This window comes from Elgaria multicarinata, chromosome 3, assembly GCF_023053635.1.
Source record: "Elgaria multicarinata webbii isolate HBS135686 ecotype San Diego chromosome 3, rElgMul1.1.pri, whole genome shotgun sequence".
Taxonomy (NCBI): Eukaryota; Metazoa; Chordata; class Lepidosauria; order Squamata; family Anguidae; genus Elgaria; species Elgaria multicarinata.
In genome coordinates, this window is record NC_086173.1 from 1,202,738 (window position 1) to 1,222,898 (window position 20,161).

At 46.2% G+C, this 20,161-nt stretch overlaps 1 protein-coding gene across 4 annotated transcripts in view; it reads left to right on the forward strand.

Annotated features, from left to right (window-relative positions):
* The window catches only part of LOC134393966 (ovostatin-like), a 51,532-nt gene that overhangs the window by 19,560 nt on the left and 11,811 nt on the right, over positions 1–20,161 (forward strand). For 2 of the 4 annotated variants that reach the window (XM_063119000.1, XM_063119001.1), the window contains exons 12-26: positions 20–250; positions 645–699; positions 1,882–2,030; positions 2,631–2,780; positions 4,598–4,768; positions 6,175–6,301; positions 7,115–7,214; positions 7,934–8,156; positions 11,393–11,516; positions 11,979–12,070; positions 12,662–12,713; positions 14,124–14,210; positions 15,348–15,524; positions 17,162–17,243; positions 18,056–18,212. In XM_063119000.1, coding sequence (XP_062975070.1) covers positions 20–250; positions 645–699; positions 1,882–2,030; positions 2,631–2,780; positions 4,598–4,768; positions 6,175–6,301; positions 7,115–7,214; positions 7,934–8,156; positions 11,393–11,516; positions 11,979–12,070; positions 12,662–12,713; positions 14,124–14,210; positions 15,348–15,524; positions 17,162–17,243; positions 18,056–18,212 — 1,977 coding nt within the window. The remainder of the gene's footprint in view (positions 1–19; positions 251–644; positions 700–1,881; positions 2,031–2,630; positions 2,781–4,597; positions 4,769–6,174; positions 6,302–7,114; positions 7,215–7,933; positions 8,157–11,392; positions 11,517–11,978; positions 12,071–12,661; positions 12,714–14,123; positions 14,211–15,347; positions 15,525–17,161; positions 17,244–18,055; positions 18,213–20,161) is intronic. The other 2 variants (XM_063119002.1, XM_063119004.1) reach the window with 2 other exon arrangements.

Genomic DNA, 20,161 nt, shown 5'->3' on the forward strand with positions numbered 1-20,161 from the left:
CCTGCCCTTCTCTTAACAGGCTTTCTATCAACCAGATCAGTGCACTGACTATGGCTGGCTAGAAACATACCAACCAGAAAGCGTTTACTACATCCAGCGCTTTTTCTCCCGGACGGACAGCTTTGTGAAGATAGAACCAGTTTTGGAGGAACTGCCATGTGGTCAAGAAAAGCCAATCACTGTGCACTACATCCTGAATAAATACCAGTATCAGGATACGGAGCCAAACGACATTATCTTCAGTTATATTGTAGGTGCAGAAAGGCAACGTTGCTTTGCTATGACGCTTCTGCTGGCTCTGAATCCTTGTTGAATGTTAGATAAGTAAGAAATTGCCTGTAGCTTAACAAGTCCAGGTAGCATTTCACTAAAGATTGTGAGCTGAGAAATGGGCTTCATGGGACCGCTAACCTTCTTTGTATTGCTGATACATTCGTTAATGCATTAAGACCGTACAAAGTCTCATATATATATATATATATATATATATATATATATATTTAATTAATTATGTCACAACTGTTTTATGACCATGAGAAGTCCCCTCCCCCAGATACAGAATTATTTAGCTCAGATGAAGCATTTCAGAATAACAAACGCAAGCATGTTATAACCTCATTTCTTGGTTTCTTTTTTACACACAGCTGATGGCCAAAGGTAAAATTGTTGACAGTGGTAAACAGCAAGTCAGCATTAGGGGTAAGAGCTTCAATTTTACTACCAGAGAGTGGGGAAATGAAGGTGTTTTCCTGCCAGAGTGAGGTCACTCTGGCTCTTCTACAATCTTTCCTTGCTCTGGTGTCGCGCTGCGAGCATTCCCAGGCGGAAGGTTACCTCTGATCATAGAATCATAGAATAGCAGAGTTGGAAGGGGCCTACAAGGCCATCGAGTCCAACCCCCTGCTCAATGCAGGAATCCACCCTAAAGCATCCCTGACAGATGGTTGTCCAGTTGCCTCTTGAAGGCCTCTCGTGTGGGAGAGCCCACAACCTCCTTAGGTCACTGATTCCATGTTCGTACTGCTCTAACAGTCAGGAAGTTTCTCCTGTTGTCCAGCTGGAATCTGGCTTCCTTTAACTTGAGCCCGTTATTCCATGTCCTGCACTCTGGGAGGATCGAGAAGAGATCCTGGCCCTCCTGTGTGGCAACCTTTCAAGTATTTGAAGAGTGCTATCATGTCTCCCCTCAATCTTCTCTTCTCCAGGCTAAACAGGCCCTGTTCTTTCAGTCTCTCTTCATAGGGCTTTGTTTCCAGACCCCTGATCATCCTGGTTGCCCTCCTCTGAACACGCTCCAGCTTGTCTGCGTCCTTTTTGAATTGTGGAGCCCAGTTCAAGAAGGATGCAGACAAGCTGAAGCGTGTTCAGAGGAGGGCAACCAGAATGATCAGGGGTCTGGAAACAAAGCCCTATGAAGAGAGACTGAAAGAACTGGGCATGTTTAGCCTGGAGAAGAGAAGACTGGTTGCTGGAAGCTGGGAAGGGCCAGGGGCCAGGCCCAGCGGGCTGAATGGCTGCTGGAAAGCCCGCACTGCCTCCTCCAGTGACGATTACTCACCGCCACCCTGCAGCAGCGAGACTGTGGGTTTTGTCGGCAGAGCGGTGCCAACGCAGCGCTTTGAACGCAGGGTCCTAGTCACAGAGTGACTGCTGGTCATATAGCTCAGCTCCAAGAATAACAACCAGAATTAGAGCTTCCATGTGTTTTTACATGGCCCAAAGTCACCCAGTGGGTTTCCATGGCCGAGTGGGGACTAGAACCCGGATCTCCCGACTCCCAGTTCGACACTTTAGCCACTACGCCACACTGGCCAAGGATAAACCAGTTTCTTTTGGTCTATCCTCCTGTCTCCTCCTTTAATTTCATGTTCTTCCCCACAGCTGGACAATACAGCACCACCTCGATCCCACTGAAGATTGATCAAAAGCTGGCCCCAAGGGCAAGGCTGCTGGTCTACTCCCTTCAGCCGCACGGTGAGGTGGTTGCGGATAGCATCTCTTTCCAGGTCGAAAAGTGTTTCAGAAACAAGGTAAGAATGGAGCCATTCGCTCCCCACCAGCAAAGCTTGTTTCTCTTCATATCTTGGTAGTCAGAGCGCAATCAAATCAATATTAGCAATTTTTTTTGAAAGTAGAATGGATAAATGGCAGTGGTCAAGAAGCTATGGGTATGCGCTTCTGACATTAACCTTTGCCCTCAGCATGAAAGCTTAGGACGCTCTCAGAAGCATTATTGAAAGTTTTCCTTTTAGATTACATCACGCTATGCAATGATTCTGATGACAAAGCCTCCAGCAGGGAGAGCTGTGCTGCCCCCTAGTGTCCCAGAGTAGAAAGGCAGGCAGAAAACACATGTCTGGGAAAGGAGAAGGCAGGGGACAGACAGAAAAGGCAAACCAAGTTCAACCGGAGTTGGGCCAAGGGGAAGAAGGGTTGGAAGAAGGACTAGCCCAGAAGAATGGCATTGAGAGGCCCTAGAGGAGTTTGGGTGGGCTGAAAGCAGAGCTAGATCTGGGAGAGAACGCACAGAAAGACGGGCATCTGGCTAGGAACCGGACAGCAAAATAACTTGAGAAAGCCAGCAAATTGTTGGCTTTGGAAGGTGATCTGATGTCTCTGTTCAATTCCAGGTCAAGCTGCAGTTCTCTGAGCAGCAAGTGCTGCCAGCCTCCAAGGTGGGCCTTTACCTCCAGGCTTCCACCAATTCCTTCTGTGCCTTGCGGGCGGTGGATAAGAGTGTCCTGCTTCTGAGACCTGGAGATAATCTGTCACCCGAACAAGTAAGCCCTAAATTTCCCATTCAGAAGATCAGGGCTCTTCCTTCAGTGGAGGTGGAATCCTCCAACCTCGTGTGTGAACACAAGGAGGCGGGACGTGAAAGAACTTCAGGGAAAGCCAGTTTATCATTTTGACGGGATTTGGGGGCTTGTTTATACAATTGAAATGACCTTGAATATCTCCAGAGACTGTTGTCTCAAACCAAGACAGAGTGGACGTGCCCCATCTCTTCACTGGAACCTGGGAAGGAAGAGGCACATTAATGTAACAAAATTCCCTGTGCCCCTGTGTGTGTAAACACTACTATGAAAACCAGTGGAATTTGAAAATTGGGCTGAAAGAGGGTCGGATCTGCATCCTGGGGGATGCCTGTGGATCCAGCGGCTTCTGTGACACAAAGTGCCTCCTCATCAGCCTTAGCTGGTGCATCAATTCCACCGTACCTGGATGGCGATAGCTTGGTCACAGTTATCCATGTTGTGGTCACCTCCCATTTAGACTAATGCAATGCATTTTGTATGTGCCTTTTTTAACAATAACTGACGTTTGTCCAAATCAGGGCCACCAGGTTCACTGGGACTGGGTGTTTCGGCCACGTTACGCCTGTGCTTTGGCTGCTGCACGGCTCCCCAGTCTGTTTCTGAGCCCAATTTAAAGTGCTGCTTTTAAACTTCAAAGCCCGTAACAGCTTGGGACTAGGGGGGATTCTACATGTCGTACTGAGGGCGCTTCCATACGCCCCCAGTGCGCCCCCAGAGCGATCGTGTAGCTTGCCTGGAGAAGAGACGAGGAAGAGGCATCCTTGCCGCCGCCGCCACCCACCTACCTCCTCACCGGCCGGGTCGGAGAGCTCGGTGGAAGAAGGCGGGGTTCACCCAGCCGGCGAGGAAGTAGGTGGGTGGTGGCGGCGGCGGCGGCAAGGACGCCTCTTCCTCGTCTCTTCTCCAGGCAAGCTACACGATCGCTCTGGGGGCGCATGGAAGCGCCCTCAGTACGACGTGTGGAATCCCCCCCCAGGTTGCCTCAAAGATCACCTTGTCACATGTATGCCTACTTGATCCTCGAGATCCTCTTTAGATGCCCTGTTCCAAGTTGCCTGGCTATGCAAACTGGGGTGGTGGTGGGGCTAAGAGGAGAGAGGCTTCCTCTTACCAGGGTTTAAGGCCGCGTGAAAACCTACCTATTTACCCAAACTGTCTAATCATCTAGGGTTTTTTTTGGGGGGGGTGTTTTTTACAATCTGGGCATCTCAATGTATGATGCATGTCTTGCCATCTTATCAATTGTTTTATTTATTTATTTTTTCCTGCAACAGAAATAACCATTTTATGCTGCTTTTTAGTATCTTACAATTGTACTTTAATATTGTTTTATTTAAGCTGCCCAGAGAACATAATTTACTGGGCAGCCACATAAATGGCCTCCTGAAATGGCCTTCTCTGCCCCAATTTTGGGAAGTAAATTTGGGATGATGACTTTGTTAAATATCATCTGGTGAGGAGTGGCGGAAGGCAAAAAAGGAAATGACTCAAAGTTCCCACCTGAGAAATTGCAGCTCAGTTAATACTGAATGAAATTCTGTTCTCAGAATATTTATCAGAAATGTCTTCATCTGAGAAATTTTGGGGCAGTTCAGTTCTGAATAATCACTCACATATTTCATCAACAACCCTTCAGCATTTTCATACCTCCCTTAACCGAGTTATGGCCATCTTGAAGTTTGCTTGTAGCAAATCACTGCTGGCAAAGGATGCGTTTTTATGTCCCTCCACGGCTTCCCCTCATTCTCAGCTAAGTACAATTCCCTTTTCCTTACCAGGTGTACAACCAAATGCCTTATCTAGATCTTTATGGTTATTACTATGGTGGGCTGGACCTCGAAGATGATCCTAAAGAGCCGTGCATTGAGCTGCAAAACACATTTTTTAATGGCCTGTACTATATTCCCGTGAATGTTAGTAATGATGGGAGTGTCTATGATATTTTCCAGGTATGTTTGTCTGTATATATACTTCTCTTTGGCCTGGCATTGCTTATATCTATTTTGTGGTCAATGGGTTTATTGCCAGAAGCCATACTGAAAATCTAGGAAGCCACAAGCAATTTTCTATATAGAATTTCTCTTCAATTTCCATGTCTAAGTATGCAAAGACTAAGTCTGTACTTCCAGTATAATTATGTAGCAGGAGTAAACAGATCTGGAAGCTGTAACAGTGTCGTAGGAGGCCACTGTAGGGAACAGGTGGCAACAGAGTTTGGGGTGGGGTGGACTGATGAACGCTGTGAGACCGGGGTGAATCTGAGAGAGCGTGCACAGGAATGTCGGAAACCCAAGTGGAGGCAGCCAGTGGTGAGTCCAGCAGGACGAGAAGGAGGTGGCTGATGGGCCAACCCCCTTCCTTCTTTCCTTCCCACTGAGCTTGCTGCAGCCCTATGGCCCAGCTGGCAGGCACCCCCTTTCCCCAGCAAATTATGCATTGTTGTCTATGTCAAAGAACTATTTAAACGGTATCCTGAAAGGCAGGGATAGGCAATCTGGTGCCATCAGTCCCAGCCAGTCTGCCCAGTGGCAAGGAATTATTATGGGAGTTGTAGTCCAAACCATCTGGAGGACACCAGGTTGCCTACCCGTGCTGTAAGTACTTATGGTAAAGGTAGATCGTTCTGCCATTCATGTAGAAGTAGAGTCTGTCGCTTGCATATTTATCCACTGGGTATCACCGCACAATGCTATGCCTGTGTACTCAGAAGTAAGTCATGTTTTCAGTGGGTCTCACTTCCAGGTTAATGGGGTTAGGATGGCAACCTTGGTCATCCACAGCCTCTTGACACATCGTGGATATGTGTTTGGGAGAATGCTCCCACAGGGCACAAGGCCTGTATCCCTGCTTGCACACAAGTGCATAAATATGACAATCCCACTGCCTTGAGCCATTCAGCCTTCTGAGCAGAGGTGGACTTGAGAAGCCTTTTATATTGTATTTGAAGCACGAGATTAAGTTTTCACAAGCAAATACCTGTAGCAATGCAATCAACAACACCTTTTTTGCAATGCAATACCCCTTGGTTTTGGGGTGGTGTTTTTTTTAAGGAAAGAGAGTTGTGACATTTGCCTATGTGCCTAGTATGAAGGCCCAGTTAATAATTAACAGACACTCTGTATCCAGGGAGATAGCCGTGTGCTGTAACTGAGAAATACTTTATAAGTAGTGTGGAAAAGGGTGGTGCCCATTCTACCCTCCCTAAATGCCCCCCCCCCCCCCATTACTCACCAAGCAAGAAGCCTTGCTGGGTCCAGGAGCAAATTGCCAATGAGAAGGTCTTAGAAAGTGTGGTTCATTTTTCTAGTTAATGAAGAAGAAATTAATTAAGTAGCATTTATCTATCCATTTTAAGAACATGGGACTCAAGGTTTACACCAACTCTACGCTGCGAAAGCCCGTTGTGTGCCAAGGTGACTTTGAGTGCAAGAAACTTTCCACTGATGATCCTGATGGTGGAGTTGGTGCTGGTGGTGCTATCGGTAGGTATTAAGGTGGGAGAAGAATTAAAGCCTTCCCCAACCCAGTGCTGTCCAGGGCAGTTCCCATCATCCCAAGCCAGTGTGGCCATTGGCCAAACTAACTCAGGACTACGGGAATTGTAGTCCAACTAGAGGGCACCAGGTTCGGAAAGACTGGATTGAATGAAATTATATGAAGGGAGTGATAGACTGCCATTATTTTACCTGCCCATTCCAATCCTACTTCACATGTAAAGTGAAAGAACCACTCAGTCAGTCTTTTTCGAAACTAGTGCAAATCCCATGTTGCCAAGGGGGGGAAAGCAACAAAAAAGTTATTCTTAAAAAAAAAAAAGATTGCTTACTATTCCTTAAAGTTTGAGGTCTTGTATCCTTTCAGTCCTTTCTCCTCGGCTTCTCTTCCTCCTCCTCTGACTATCACCAACCACCTTTCCTTCAGCCCCTTTCTCAACATGAAGCTCCATCGAGCATGAATGGTGCCGAGCGGACTTCTCCACACACACCCCACCCGCAACCGGGTGTCTTCCAGATGTGTTGGGCTGTGACTCTCACCATCCCTACCCTGCATGGCCATTGGTGCCGCACATCTGGAGGGCAGCAGGTTGGGAAGGCTGTTGTGGAGAGGAGTCTACTTACTTTGGCAGCTCTAAGTACTGCCTTGTGCCAATATGGAAGTAGGTATAGTTTAATGCAGCGTTCAATAAATTCTGAGTATCAGATGCAGTGTTCTGAACAAATACTGGACTTTCTCCAATACCATTCTATTAGAACAGCTAGTTTCCCTCTTCATTGTGTCTTTCTTCTGCTTTCCAGCAGAAAAGGGGATTGCTTATGGTGCTTCTGCTGACCATCTGATAGAAACTGTGAGAACATACTTTCCTGAAACCTGGATTTGGGATCAAGTTCCAGTCAAGTGAGTCTTTCTACTATTCCTCTTGGTTATTGTTTTTTTCTATATTCTGAAATACTGCTTCTATTAGGAATATTATCTCAGACCATCGATAGACCTAAGGTTTATCCCTGGATCGTCCAGGGGTCAAACCTGTTCATCTAGGTGCCACACAGAGGATCCAGTGCTCAGGCAGAGGCGAACCCTGGATGATCCCAGGATAAACCTTAGGTCTAGCTGTGGCCCCAGTCTCATTTAGCTGGAAACTATTTCTAGAGCAATCATCTTTATCATTATTTTGCTAGTTTCATGATTAGATGTGTGTTGAGCTCTTGAAGAAAAATCCCCAAGTACCTAGGTTTTGAAAAAGTGTACTACAGGTCATTAATGACATGTAGGTCAGCCTTCCTCAACCTGGGGCGCTCTAGATGTGTTCGACTGCATCTCCCAGAATGCCCCAGCCAGCTGGGGCATTCTGGGAGTTGTAGTCCAACACATCTGGAGCACTCCAGGTTGAGGAAGGCTGATGTAGGTATTAGTAAAATGAACTCAGAAGCTGGTGGCAATGTCAGCTTTCAGTAGGAAATCCATTCAGGGTATCTAATGGGAAATGCAATTATCTTTTTTGTCAGATGCACTCCAGGGAGCTCTTATCCTCTGTGATGTGGTCTGTGGCTTGTATTAGTAACTAACTTCACCTGTAGTGGCCAACACACTTTCCTGCTCTTATGTTCCATTTCCAGCGGGAGCGCCACCCTCTCCTACACGGCACCTGACACCATCACAGAGTGGCAAGCCAGCATGTTCTGTGTGGAAAGCAGCACTGGGTTTGGCATGTCTGCACCTGCCACTCTGAAGGTTTTCCAGCCGTTCTTTATTGAAGTGACCTTACCCTACTCTGCTATCCGAGGGGAAACATTCCTCCTTAAAGCCAATGTCTTCAATTACCTGGACTCCCCCATTGAGGTACTGCTTCCTCTTCTGCCTCCACTTACCACACTTCTGATCTGTTTCAGAGTGTGGCATCAATGCAGATATAAACTGTATGATCCCATAATGGTAGCACTGCCTCTGCAAGCAAAAGTAAGGGTGACATTTTAAACTATGTCTGGCATTATGACCCATCATCATCATCATCATCATCATCATCATCATCATCATCTATTTATTTCTTCCCCTCCTCTCCCTTTGGATCCAGGCAGGGAACAGCATTAGTACAACAATTGTTGTTTATTCGTTCAGTCGTTTCCGACTCTTCGTGCCTTCATGGACCGGCCCACGCCAGAGCTTTCTGTCGGCCGTTGCCACCCCTAGCTCCCCCAAGGTTGAGTCTGTCACCTCCAGAATATCATCCCTCCATCTTGCCCTTGGTCGGCCCCTCTTCCTTTTGCCTTCCACTTTCCCTAGCATCAGTACAACAATACAATACAATATAAATCAAATACATAAAATTAATTAAAAGAGCATATAAAACAAATCAAGACATCTTAAAATTCTTGGTTTAAAATTCATCTGGGTAGGCCTGCTGGAAGAGGCTAGTCTTTATAGCTGTCTTAAACTCGGAGAGAGAGTTAAGTTGACGAATCTCCTCCGGTAGGCCCTTCCACAATCTGGGGGCGACAGAAGGAAAGGTCCTTTGGGTAACAGTGGTCAGCCTAGTTTTGGCTGACTGAAGGAAGTTCTCCCCAGAGGATCTGAGTGTGCAGGGCGGAGTGTATGGGAGAAGGTGATCCAGCAGGTAACCTGGACCCAAACCATGTAGGGCTTTAAAGGTGATGACCAACACTTTATACTTCACCCAGAAACTAATTGGCAGCCAGTAGAGTGATTTTAAAGTTAGTGTAATACGCTCACCCCTACATGTACCAGTGACCAACCTAGCTGCCATATTTTGAACTAATTGAAGTTTCTGAACTAGGTACAATGGTAGCCCCATGTACAGCGCATTGCAGAAGTTGAGCCTCAAAGTCACCAGCGCGTGCACAACCGTCTTTAGGTCTTCCAACTCTAGGAAAGGGCACAGCTGGCATAACAGCCAAAGCTGGTAGTAGGTACTCCTGGCTGTCACATCTATCTGGGCTGTCATTTGGAGTGCCAGACCCAGGAGCACCCCCAAGCTAGAGGGAGTGAAGCCCCATCCAGAGCTGGTTGACACACCTCCAAACCCAGGTCGGGGCCCTTGACAGCAAGCATCTCCATCTTGTCTGGATTCAGCTTCAGTTTGTTTTTCCTCATCCAGCCCATTACCGCCTCCAAGCATTCATTCAGAGGAGACACACTAGCCTTAGCTGATGCTGTTATTGAAGGCATAGAGAAATATATTTGGGTGTCATCAGCCTCATGCCTCCGGATGATCCCTCCCAGCGGTTTCATGTAGATGTTAAACAGCACTGGGGATAGGATAGTGACTTGTGGTATGCCACACAACAGCTCCTTCTTTGAGGAGCAGCAATCCCCAAGCATCACCATCTGGAACCTACCCAAGTGGTAGGACCGGAACCACTGGAGCATAGTGCCCCCGATTCCTAAACCCCTCAGGTGTTCCAGAAGGATAAAATGGTCAATGGTGTCGAAAGCTGCTGAGAGGTCCAAAAGTACCAGCAGGGACACCCTCCCCCTGTCAATACTCATGCGGAGATCATCCACTAAGGTGACCATAGTGGTCTCAACTCCGTATCCTGCTCTGAAGCCGGTTTGAATTTATTTATTTATTTATTTCATTTCATTTCTATAACGCCCAATAGCTGAAGCTCTCTGTGCGGTTCACAAAAATTAAAACTGAAAATTTTAAAAATTAAAAAAAATCTGTATCATCCAAGACTGCTTGGATTTGGAAGGCAACTACCCTCTCAATTACCTTGCCCAAAAATGGAAGATTTGATACCGATCTATAATTATTAAAGTCCAGGGGTTCTAGGGAGGGCTCTTTTAGAAGCGGACGTACCACTGCTTCTTTTAAACATGTGCAAAACTCCCCTTCTTGAGAGATGTATTAATAATATGTTGTAGTTGTAGTCTAACTGCATCTTCTCCTTGGGTGACCAGCCAAGAAGGACAGGGATCAAGAGGGCAAGTTGTGTTCCTTACTTGTCCAAGCAGCTTGTCCATATCCTGGGTACTCACCAACTGAAACTGATCCAGTTTCATTGTCCACTTCTCTTATAAGGACAGCATCTAAACTGGCTCTTATCCGGAGATTTTACCTGTCAAATGATCATTAAATGCATCACAGTGAACGACTGAAGGCTCTAAAACCAGTTTCAGGGGGGAAGGTGCCTGAGTTAGACCCCTCACCACCCTGAACAGTTCTGCTGGTTGCCACTTCACAGACGCAATGCGGGCAGAGAAGAAAGCTTTCTTCGCTGCCCATATTGCCACCCCATAGGAACGAAGATGTTCTCTATGTCGTGTCTTGTTGGATATAAGTTGAGTTTTCTGCCATCAGCACTCCAGTCATCATCTTTCCTGCTTCAACTCCCTGAGGTCTGCTGTACACCAAAGTGCCCAGTTGGAAGCAGGTCAGAGAGGACATTTGGGGGCAATCATGTCAATAGCCCTAGTTAGGTCTTGATTCCATCTGTTGACCAGGGCTTCAACAGGATCATCAATGATACCAGCCATAGAACCCTCTAAGTCTATCTCGAATCTGAAAAGATCCATCAGCCTTTGAGGGTGCACCATCTTAATAGGTCTGCCACCTCCGCCCACAGATCCAATTGTTCAGAATTAAAACAGCATCGAGGGTGTGACCTGCTGAATGTGTGGGTCCATTAATTCCTGAGCTGCACCTGACAAACTGGTCTCAAATTGGATGTTGAAATCGCCCAGGACCAAAAGCCTAGGTTACTCCAACACCAACTCCAAGACCAGTTCTGTGAGCTCAGCCAGGGAGTCTGATAGTCATCACATATTATTTTTGAAATGTAGAATCCACTACCTTTTATGCATATGTTAACCACATCTTCCTCGGAGGATGTGTTTAGCCACGTAATGGCTGCTGTGGGGATCTGGCTAGTCAAAGGGGGGCTAAAAAAGTGAGGGAGGGCAGAGAAAAAGGAAGACTAGAGGCTGAACAGGAGGGAGAAACAGGAAAGCAAAGTGACTGAGACCTTCTCCCGTCAAATGGGCAGAACTAGTCCAGGGGTCTGATTTGACGTATTCTAGCTCATTATTTCTATTCCCATTGGTTTTTCCTGTTGCAGATAACTGTTACACTGCACGAGTCTGAAGATTTCAAAGCAGAACATCTGTCACAGAACCATATCTCAAGGATAAGTGCAAATGAATCAAAATCCTATACCTGGACAATTAGTCCTCAAAGGCTGGGTAAAGATCTCTGCTCTTCTTTTGTAGTGCTTTGCAATGTTAGCCTTCCTCTGATGCTTTAGAACGTTTTCCCCTGAATTACAACTTCCCCTCGTAAACAATCTGTCTTTATGTTAAAAACATTTGGGTGCTCGGGATGTGTCTGTCTGTGTTATGGACCCAATTGCTTTGAGCAAACCTTGGGGGACTTTTGTATTTATAACACTTCTTAACCATCTTTTCATTAGAAATGCTCAAAGCGTGGTATATAAGTGACTAGTATTTCATTTATCTAAAACTGCCTGCCCCAACCTTGCACCCTGCCAGTTAGGGCTCATGGCAGGTTAGGGGCAACGCTGGTCTAGAACATGCGGGACGACACTGAAGAGGTCTTTCTCGTTTTGCTTCTGGGCCATGCCTGGGATCACGAGTACTTTGGAGATCATAAACGGTCTTTTCATGTGCATTTGGGTTTTCTTTCAGGTACAGTGAATTTCACTGTTACCGCTGAAGCCAAAGCCGGGGACCAAATGGTGGGACGAAGGGACACAGTGACCCTGCCGCTTTTGGTTGAGGTGAGTATGAATCTGCATCTGCTGCAAGACGTGAAAAAATGTTTTGGGAACAGGTAGGAAGTAGCCTGTGAGCCTACACTCACCTTGGGAGAGGAATGCCCATTCTGTTAATACAACAGGGAGATGGGAGGCACACGTCTAGGTTCGTCATGGAAGGGAGAGGAAGGACCTCGAAGATCCAGGCAATGGGTGGGGTGAGCAGACACTGACCGACCCGGTGTGCTGGACCAGGAAGAAAAGGGAGGAAACCATTATTCCAGTGGTGGGATTAATGGCTTCATTAGGAGTTGCAGACTGCAGAGACTTAAAATAACGCATAGCAGCTATTTAAAGTTATAGATGTTTTGTACAAACGTTCTGCACAAAATACCCAAAGAGAGACATGTTGTCCATAAGAAAAAAATCCAAAATCCTTATTGGGTAATACCTTTATTAGGCCATCACAAAGGTCACAAAAGAGATCTTCACCAGGCACGATGTTGCAGAAAGCCTGTTGGTGGCTTCCATGTGCTACTGCTGGGATTGCTGCTTTGCTTCTTAATGGTGTATTCATATTGTGTTGCCTATTTTTCCATTTTTTGCATCATCCAGCCAGAAGGCATCAAAAAAGAGGTCACCCAGAGCGCTCTCATCTGTACCAAAGGTAAGGGGGAATTTTGTGAGCAGCATGCAATGAAGATGCAAGCTTTCTACCATCACTTTTAGACTTTGGCATTAGGAATTTAGGAACAGAGGAAGCTGCCTTATACTGGGTCAGACCATTGGTCCATCCAGCCCAGTATTCTCAACGCTGACTGGCAGCCATGACTCTCCAAGGTTTCAGGCAAGAATCTTTTCCTCACCCTGCTTGGAGAAGCTGGGAGTCGAACCTGGGGCCTTTTTCATGTGCTCTGTCACACTGAGCTATGGACATTTCCCCAGATATTCTGTAACGGTTTTTATTTTGGCAGCTGCAAATATGAAATATGCTCAGCTGCCAACTGCTAAATATGTGTTTATTATATTCAAATTTTCTACTAATTGTTGACTGCCTTGAAAATCCTTTTTATGAAAAGGCAGAAGAGAAATGCTGTAAATAAACATTAATACCATTTCAGTTATGGCTGCCACAGAATAAGACCCTGATCACAACAGAGCTAGGCACTAAATACCTTTGCACACAACAATGTGCAATATATTTGGATATTTGGCTTCATTTCACTTCTCTTTGCCAGTTCTCTCACCAGAAAGCAATATGGCTTTGGCTTGTCTGATATATGCTTTGCTCTCATGTTGTATAATGAATGTTGAAAGGGGACCCTGCCACGACACAGGCTCTGAACACCAGACCCGGCCGCGGCTGCTCCCTGCTCAAGCCAAGCACCACCGCTTGATATGCCTGAGGCAAGGGATAAAGCCCACCTTCCTCCAAACTATGTGGAGGAAGCAGATGGAGAAGGATTTCACTATATAAAATTAAAACACTGTGAGTTATATGTGCTGAGGTGAATGATTGTCAGAGTAGGTGTTAAATGAGTAAACTTTAGATGATAAATGCCAAACAGACACGTGGGATTTTTGTGGTAGTTTATAAACAAAACAATCAAAATTTATTTTCAAAAGTTCACAAGTTTTGTTTCAAATAAAACATTTTAAAAACCTTTTTGAAACCTTTCATACAATCCTTTCACTCACTCACATACGCACTTTCCTTTTTCTCACACAATCACTCTTGAACTTTCTTTATTCTCAGTATTGATTAATATACATCAACTATGTGCACACCACAGTCTAAAGACACCACTCTCTACACTGACCCTCAAATTTCCCAGAACTTAAGTACCCTAAACACAGAGAGCACTAAAGACTTTAAGAGTACCTAAAAAGTCTCTCACAATCCCCTCACTCCTTCCCTTATATATCACTCCCCCCCCCTCCCAAGACCTTCTCACTCCGCCCACTCAGGCCAACATACTAAACTCATCACAGACTTACAAACTGCAGACATACATTTGGAAACTGACTTGTAGGGTGTAACGCCACAGACCCATATTCCCATTATCTATATCTGTAGTAGGCACGCCAGTCTCTGAATCAGTTGCATTGAACTTGCCTGAAAACCTGGTGAAAGGATCAGCCAGAGCCTCTATTTCTGTCCTTGGTAAGTTTTTAAAATGTGCTCATTTTTATTATTTCTTGTCTATACTTCGTGTCTGAGGGTGTGTCCAGGCGAAGCTTTTATTGGGCAGTCACCCATGCCTTCCCACGCCTTCCCACAACCACTTTTGTCTTTTATCTTATCAGGAAAAAAAACCTGTCATGTAGAAAAAGATAGAATAGCTGCACAATGCCTTTTGATTGTTAATGCTAAGAGCCTGTTGTGGCGTTTCATATTGATTGTGAATTTCCTAGTATTGCACTGCTCCGTGAATGCATTGGTGAGCTTTTTTCAAAGCCCAACTGCTTTACCTCAGCAGACACTGGAGCACTGGAGTGTGCAGCAAAATGCAAAAGTTGCCTCTCATCCTTTTACATCCACACCCAAGATGGTTAATAGTGCAGAAATATGTGCATATAGAACTTGAACTGTGAATTAAAATGGTTGAATGAGAGTATAGCCTTTCTTGAGCTTGTGCCTTCCCTTACCCAATGTTTAGGGCAGTGGGCCTGTTCAGACAACACGCTAAGCCATGTTTAGGCCCCTAAGCCTTTTGCAGCAAATGGTTAGTGAATGTGTTTAAACCATGGTTATGTAGCCACCATGGTTAGGGATGGTTCACACGACATGCTAAATCATGGTTCATATGCCATAATATTCAGCTCGAAATGCTTAACCGCATAGCTGAGCGAGGTCAGTGTGGTTATGGCAGTGTGGCTGGGGTGGGTGTGGGTGAATTGTCTTGGTTGTTTACATAAATGTACTGTTTCAGCATGCCATACTGGGACACTGCCAGAAGCTTTCATAAATGAGCTGATATTGTCATGATCCAAGGAATGGCATAATCCATTCCTTGGATTATGTGACTGCAAGGAAATTACGTTAAAGACATGCTAAGATGTGGAGAGCGGAGCACCTGATGCCAGGTTTATGCTCTTTGAACAAGGCAAACCCAGACAGTACATATCAGCTCCGGAATTTCCAGCAGTGCAGAGTATAAAATAGAGTTTGTGATCTAAACTGTTCTGATTGTCCTAGATCTGTGAAATATTTCATATGAATGCATGGCAAGTTTGAAGTTCATTGAAAGAAAATGGTTTGTTCCCTAGTTCCGTTTTTCCATTGTATATTGCTCCACAGGTGACATTTTGGGCACAGCCTTAAGGAATGTTGAGAATCTTGTCCAGATGCCCTATGGCTGTGGAGAGCAGAATATTGCCATGTTCTTGTCCAACTTCATCGTTTTGAACTACCTGAACAGCACAAAGCAGCTGACGGAAGAGAAAAGGTCCAGGATTGTTGGGCATTTAAGCGGTGGTGAGTGGCTTCTAAAACTGGCACCCTGAATTTATGCGACTGGGTCTGCGATACCTCCTTTCAGTGGCTGGAATGTTACTCATTCAGGTCCACATAGATCAGCCTTCCTCAACCTGGGGCGCTCCAGATGTGTTGGACTGCATCTCCCAGAATGCCCCAGCCAGCTGGCTGGGGCATTCTGGGAGTTGTAGTCCAACACATCTGGAGCGCCCCAGGTTGAGGAAGGCTGACATAGATGTAGCACGATGAGCACAAAGAGGGCATTTGCCATTCGGTATTTACCTACTTTGTTGAAGCCACAGACAAGCTGTTTGACTTGGGCCATAAGTAGACGGGGCTTTATCCCAGGGCAAACCCCGGGATTGTCCCTGTGCATCCACATGACGCACAGGGGATCCCGGGATCAGGGAGGGATCATCCCTCCCTTGCCCTGGGATAGAGCCCTCCCCTTTGGCCACGGTTTTTCCACGGTCCCGGGCTGAGCCCGACACTGCGGAGCGATTACTCGCGCAGAGCTGGGAGCCGCACACGGGGCGCAGCGCTCCTCAGGAGCACTGTGTCCATCGGGAGTAGGGTGGGAGGAGTGGGGAAAATAATTTAAATTAAAAAAAACCCACTTACCTTTAGCGCACGAGCGTTCGTGCGCTTCTGGTCCTTTAAAAAATGGCGGACGCGACGCCTCTCTTGCTGAGGTTGTCACGTGTCACGTGTCAGAGGCGTGCCATGTCTCCATCGCAGGATAGCAGGTAGGTCTAGCTAAGGCCTTGGAAAATGGAAAATATGAAATTAGTTGAATATAACACAGAAATTCTAAAGAATAAAACACATTTGTTTAAATATATATAGGGGGGGAAATCAAGCTAAACTCATTGATTCCTTCGCTTGAAAAATGGGTCAGTTTGCACCTAACAGCCTGTGGAGCAGTAGAGGGTGGACATGCTGCCCCCTCCCCGCAAGGCTCCACGTCCACTTTTACCCAACCACCTGTCATTGGCGTGTTCATAGATTGTTGAGCATGATGTGCTTTTAGTTTTCTTGCTTAGTCAATTGCTGGGTTCCTTAGTCCCTAAACAACTCAGTGCTCTGAGTTCACACATCATGCTCAACAACCTCCAAACAAGCCAATCATAGGTTGTTGGTTAAAAGTGACAACCCGTGGGTTGTTTGAACCACAAGCTGATGTTATTTATTATTATTAATTATTTACAATATTTATATACCGCTCCCCATTGAAAATTTCCGAGTGGTGTGCAAGATAAAATGAAAATTAAAACAGAATAAAACACTTAAAACAGATTTTAAGTGGCTGGACATTAAGGAAAGGCTTCCTTGAATAATGATCTTTTCAGGAGGTGCCAAAAGGAGTACAAAGTTGGCGCCTGCCTGACCTCCAGAGGCAGGGAGTTCCACAGGAGGGGGCCCACCACGCTGAAGGCTACATGCAAACCGAGTCCCTGAGTCATTGGACTTTGCTCTCAAGCTTGGTCTAGTTGCATTTTTCGACATTTTTCGCCCAAAAGAGATAAAATCAGAACAGTGATGCCTGCTGCTGTAGGGGGATGCGAATTTTAAGTGATGTAGAATTCTTGGAAATTCTCCAAACGAACCTGCATTTGGTATCCTTTCTTCTGCTTTAGGATACCAAAGGCAGCTCCTGTACAAACTCCATGATGGATCGTTCAGCACATTTGGCAGCAGGAACGCAGAAGGAAGCCTTTGGTAAGAGCTGTGAAACTGCTTTAAGATTACAAGTAGAGAGAAGAACCTGCGGCGAATTGGGCAGAGGACTGTTCCTTTAAACAGGGGTGTGATCGGCTGCTACCAGGGCTGAATATCTGAAGTGGCTTCAGATAGCGGGTTCCACATTGACTTCATGGCGAGCACTTGGGATGGGCAGAGGGAAAATGTACAGGTTTTAATCTTGTAAAACCACCTTGAGTCCCAGTACTGGGGAGAAGGGAGGAGGAGGAGGAGGAGGAGGAGGAGGAGGAGGAGGAGGAGGAGGATAATAATAATAATAATAGTTACTTTTCGCTTCCAGACTAATCCTGTTGCCATTGCTGAAGCTGTATCCAGTTGTGCATGAATCATAGAATCATAGAATAGCAGAGTTGGAAGGGGCCTACAAGGCCATCGAGTCCAACCCCCTACTCAATGCAGGAATCCACCCTAAAGCATCCCTGACAGATGGTTGTCCAGCTGCTTCTTGAAGGCCTCTAGTGTGGGAGAGCCCACAACCTCCCAAATCAAAAGAATTGTCTTGCTAGATCAGACCAAGCATCAATTTAGTCCAGCCTTCTCACTCCATCAGTGGCCAACAATACGTTGTGTTAAGCTCACAGGCAGGGCATGAAGGCCCCCCCACACACACACACGCACTGTTTGCCCCTCAGATTTAGAGGAATACTATCTCTAATCCATTTGGATACACCAGAACTATCATGGCTTATATCCATTCCTAGACCTAATTCCCTGTGACTTTAGCTAATCCCTTTTTTTAAGACAGCCTCTTCTACTCTCTTTACTTTCAGGCTTACTGCCCTTGTCTACAAAACCTTTGCTCAGAGCACACCCTTCGTATATATAGATGACAATGTCCTCAATCAAGCACTTATCTGGATTGCAAGCAAACAGGAGGCCAATGGCTGTTTCAAACCAGAAGGGAAAATCTACAACAACGCCTTACAGGTATAACGGAGAACTATTTATTTTTATATTTATTTATTACATTTCTATACCACCCAATAGCTGAAGCTCTCTGGGCAGCTTACAACACTTAAACCCCTAAAATACAAGACAATGAAATGCAATATAAATGTTTAAAAATTTAGAACTTCAGTATAAAACGCAAAATATTAACTAAATAGAAGCTACCAGTAGTGCAAAAATACAATACCAGATATAAAAGAGAAATTGAAAATCTAAAATGCTTTAGAAAATAAAAAGGTCTTCACCTGGCAATGGAAGGAGCACAAGGTACATGCCATGCAAGCCTCTCTGGGAAACCCATTCCGCAACTTGAGTGCCCCAACCACAAAGGCCTCTTCTTAGTAGCCACCCACCTCACTTCTTTTAGTGGGAGCTCCCAGAGAAGGGCTGCTGGAGATACCTTCAGGTCGTACATGTGGGAGGAGACAACCCTTCAGATAACCTGGCCCCAAGCCGTGTAGGGCTTTGGAAGTTAATATCAGCCTGGAAATGGACTGGTAGCTGGAGCAGATGGGAAAGTAGTGGAATAATATGATCATGTTTTCCAGCCCCTGTTAATAATTTGGCTGCCCTATTTTGGACCAGCTGACATTTCCGGACCATTTCCAAAGACAGCCTCACATATAACACGCTGCAGTAATCCAAACGAGAGGTTATCAGAGCATGGATCACTGTAGCTAGGCTCTCTCTGTCCAGATAAGGGTGTAGTTGGTATATCAACCTAAGCTGATAAAAGGTGCTCTTTGCCACTGAGTTCACCTGTGCCTCAAGTGACAGTTCTGGATCCAAGAGCACCCCCAAACTATGGACCTGGTTGCACTCCAACTCTTTATCCCTACTCGTAGTACTTGACTCCCCCCCCTCACACACACACACACACACACACACACACACACACACACACACATTCTTATCGCTCTTTACCTGCTGGTAGCAGCAGCAGCAGGGTATCATGTAGGCATGGAAATGATGCTTGCATGCCAGGGCAGGGGTAGATGGCTTAGAGAATACCGAAGCACCATTTAAAACATTATAAACAATTGCTGTTCTGATAATATTTTCAATCTAAACCACAGCAACTAAATTTAATGCATTTATTGTGGGGTTCTGCAATGACACAAGAGCAACAATGGATCTTTATCGACTTCCAGAGTAATTTGTGAAGCTGTTCACACCATGCTTAGGACCGCCTCTTTGTGGGGCTTGTCTTCACGAAGGGTTTGCCCCGGGGTGGATTCCGAGTGGCAGCAGGTCATCTACATGACGCAGCTGCCATTGCGAAGCCATCCAGGGGCAAACCCCCGAAGCTCCGCTTTAGAAAAGCCGACTTTTCCTCTCAGCAAGGCTCAGGTGCACATTTGCTGTCTGCCACCTTGCGTTGGAGCTGCTTCCGAGGCGTGTCTGGGCAGATGCCGAACCCTGATTGGTTGCCATCTGCCCAGACTGGGGGGGTGGGGGAGATGGGCCAGCACAGGGAGAAGCCCCCCCCCAAGTTTTTCAAAAGAAACGAAGAGGGATGCCAGGAGGCGCGGCTGTCCCCTGCACGCCTCCTCCAAAGCAAAGAAAAGCAAAACAAAATGGGGAGGCGAGGCGGCACGGGCGGCCTGTGCATGGGCACCCCTCCTCACTTGCAAAGCCCCACACTCGCACTCCTTCCCATGTGGATGATGAGAAGGAGAGCAGGGCTCTGGGGGCTTGGCCCTGGTCTCGAGGCATAATTTTTGAAATGGTGCTAAAAGCCGTTGAAATAGAAAAGCCCTTGCGTGCGCTCTCTCGCTCTCTCTCTCTCTCTCTCTCTCTCTCTTGGGGCACTGAAGGCCAAAAAGCTAAACTTTTTGAGGAGGGCTGAGTCGCAGCTGACCTGCTGGGCACTGGTCCACACACCTTCACACAGGGGATAGCTGGGCAACTTCTTCCTTTCCTTATTG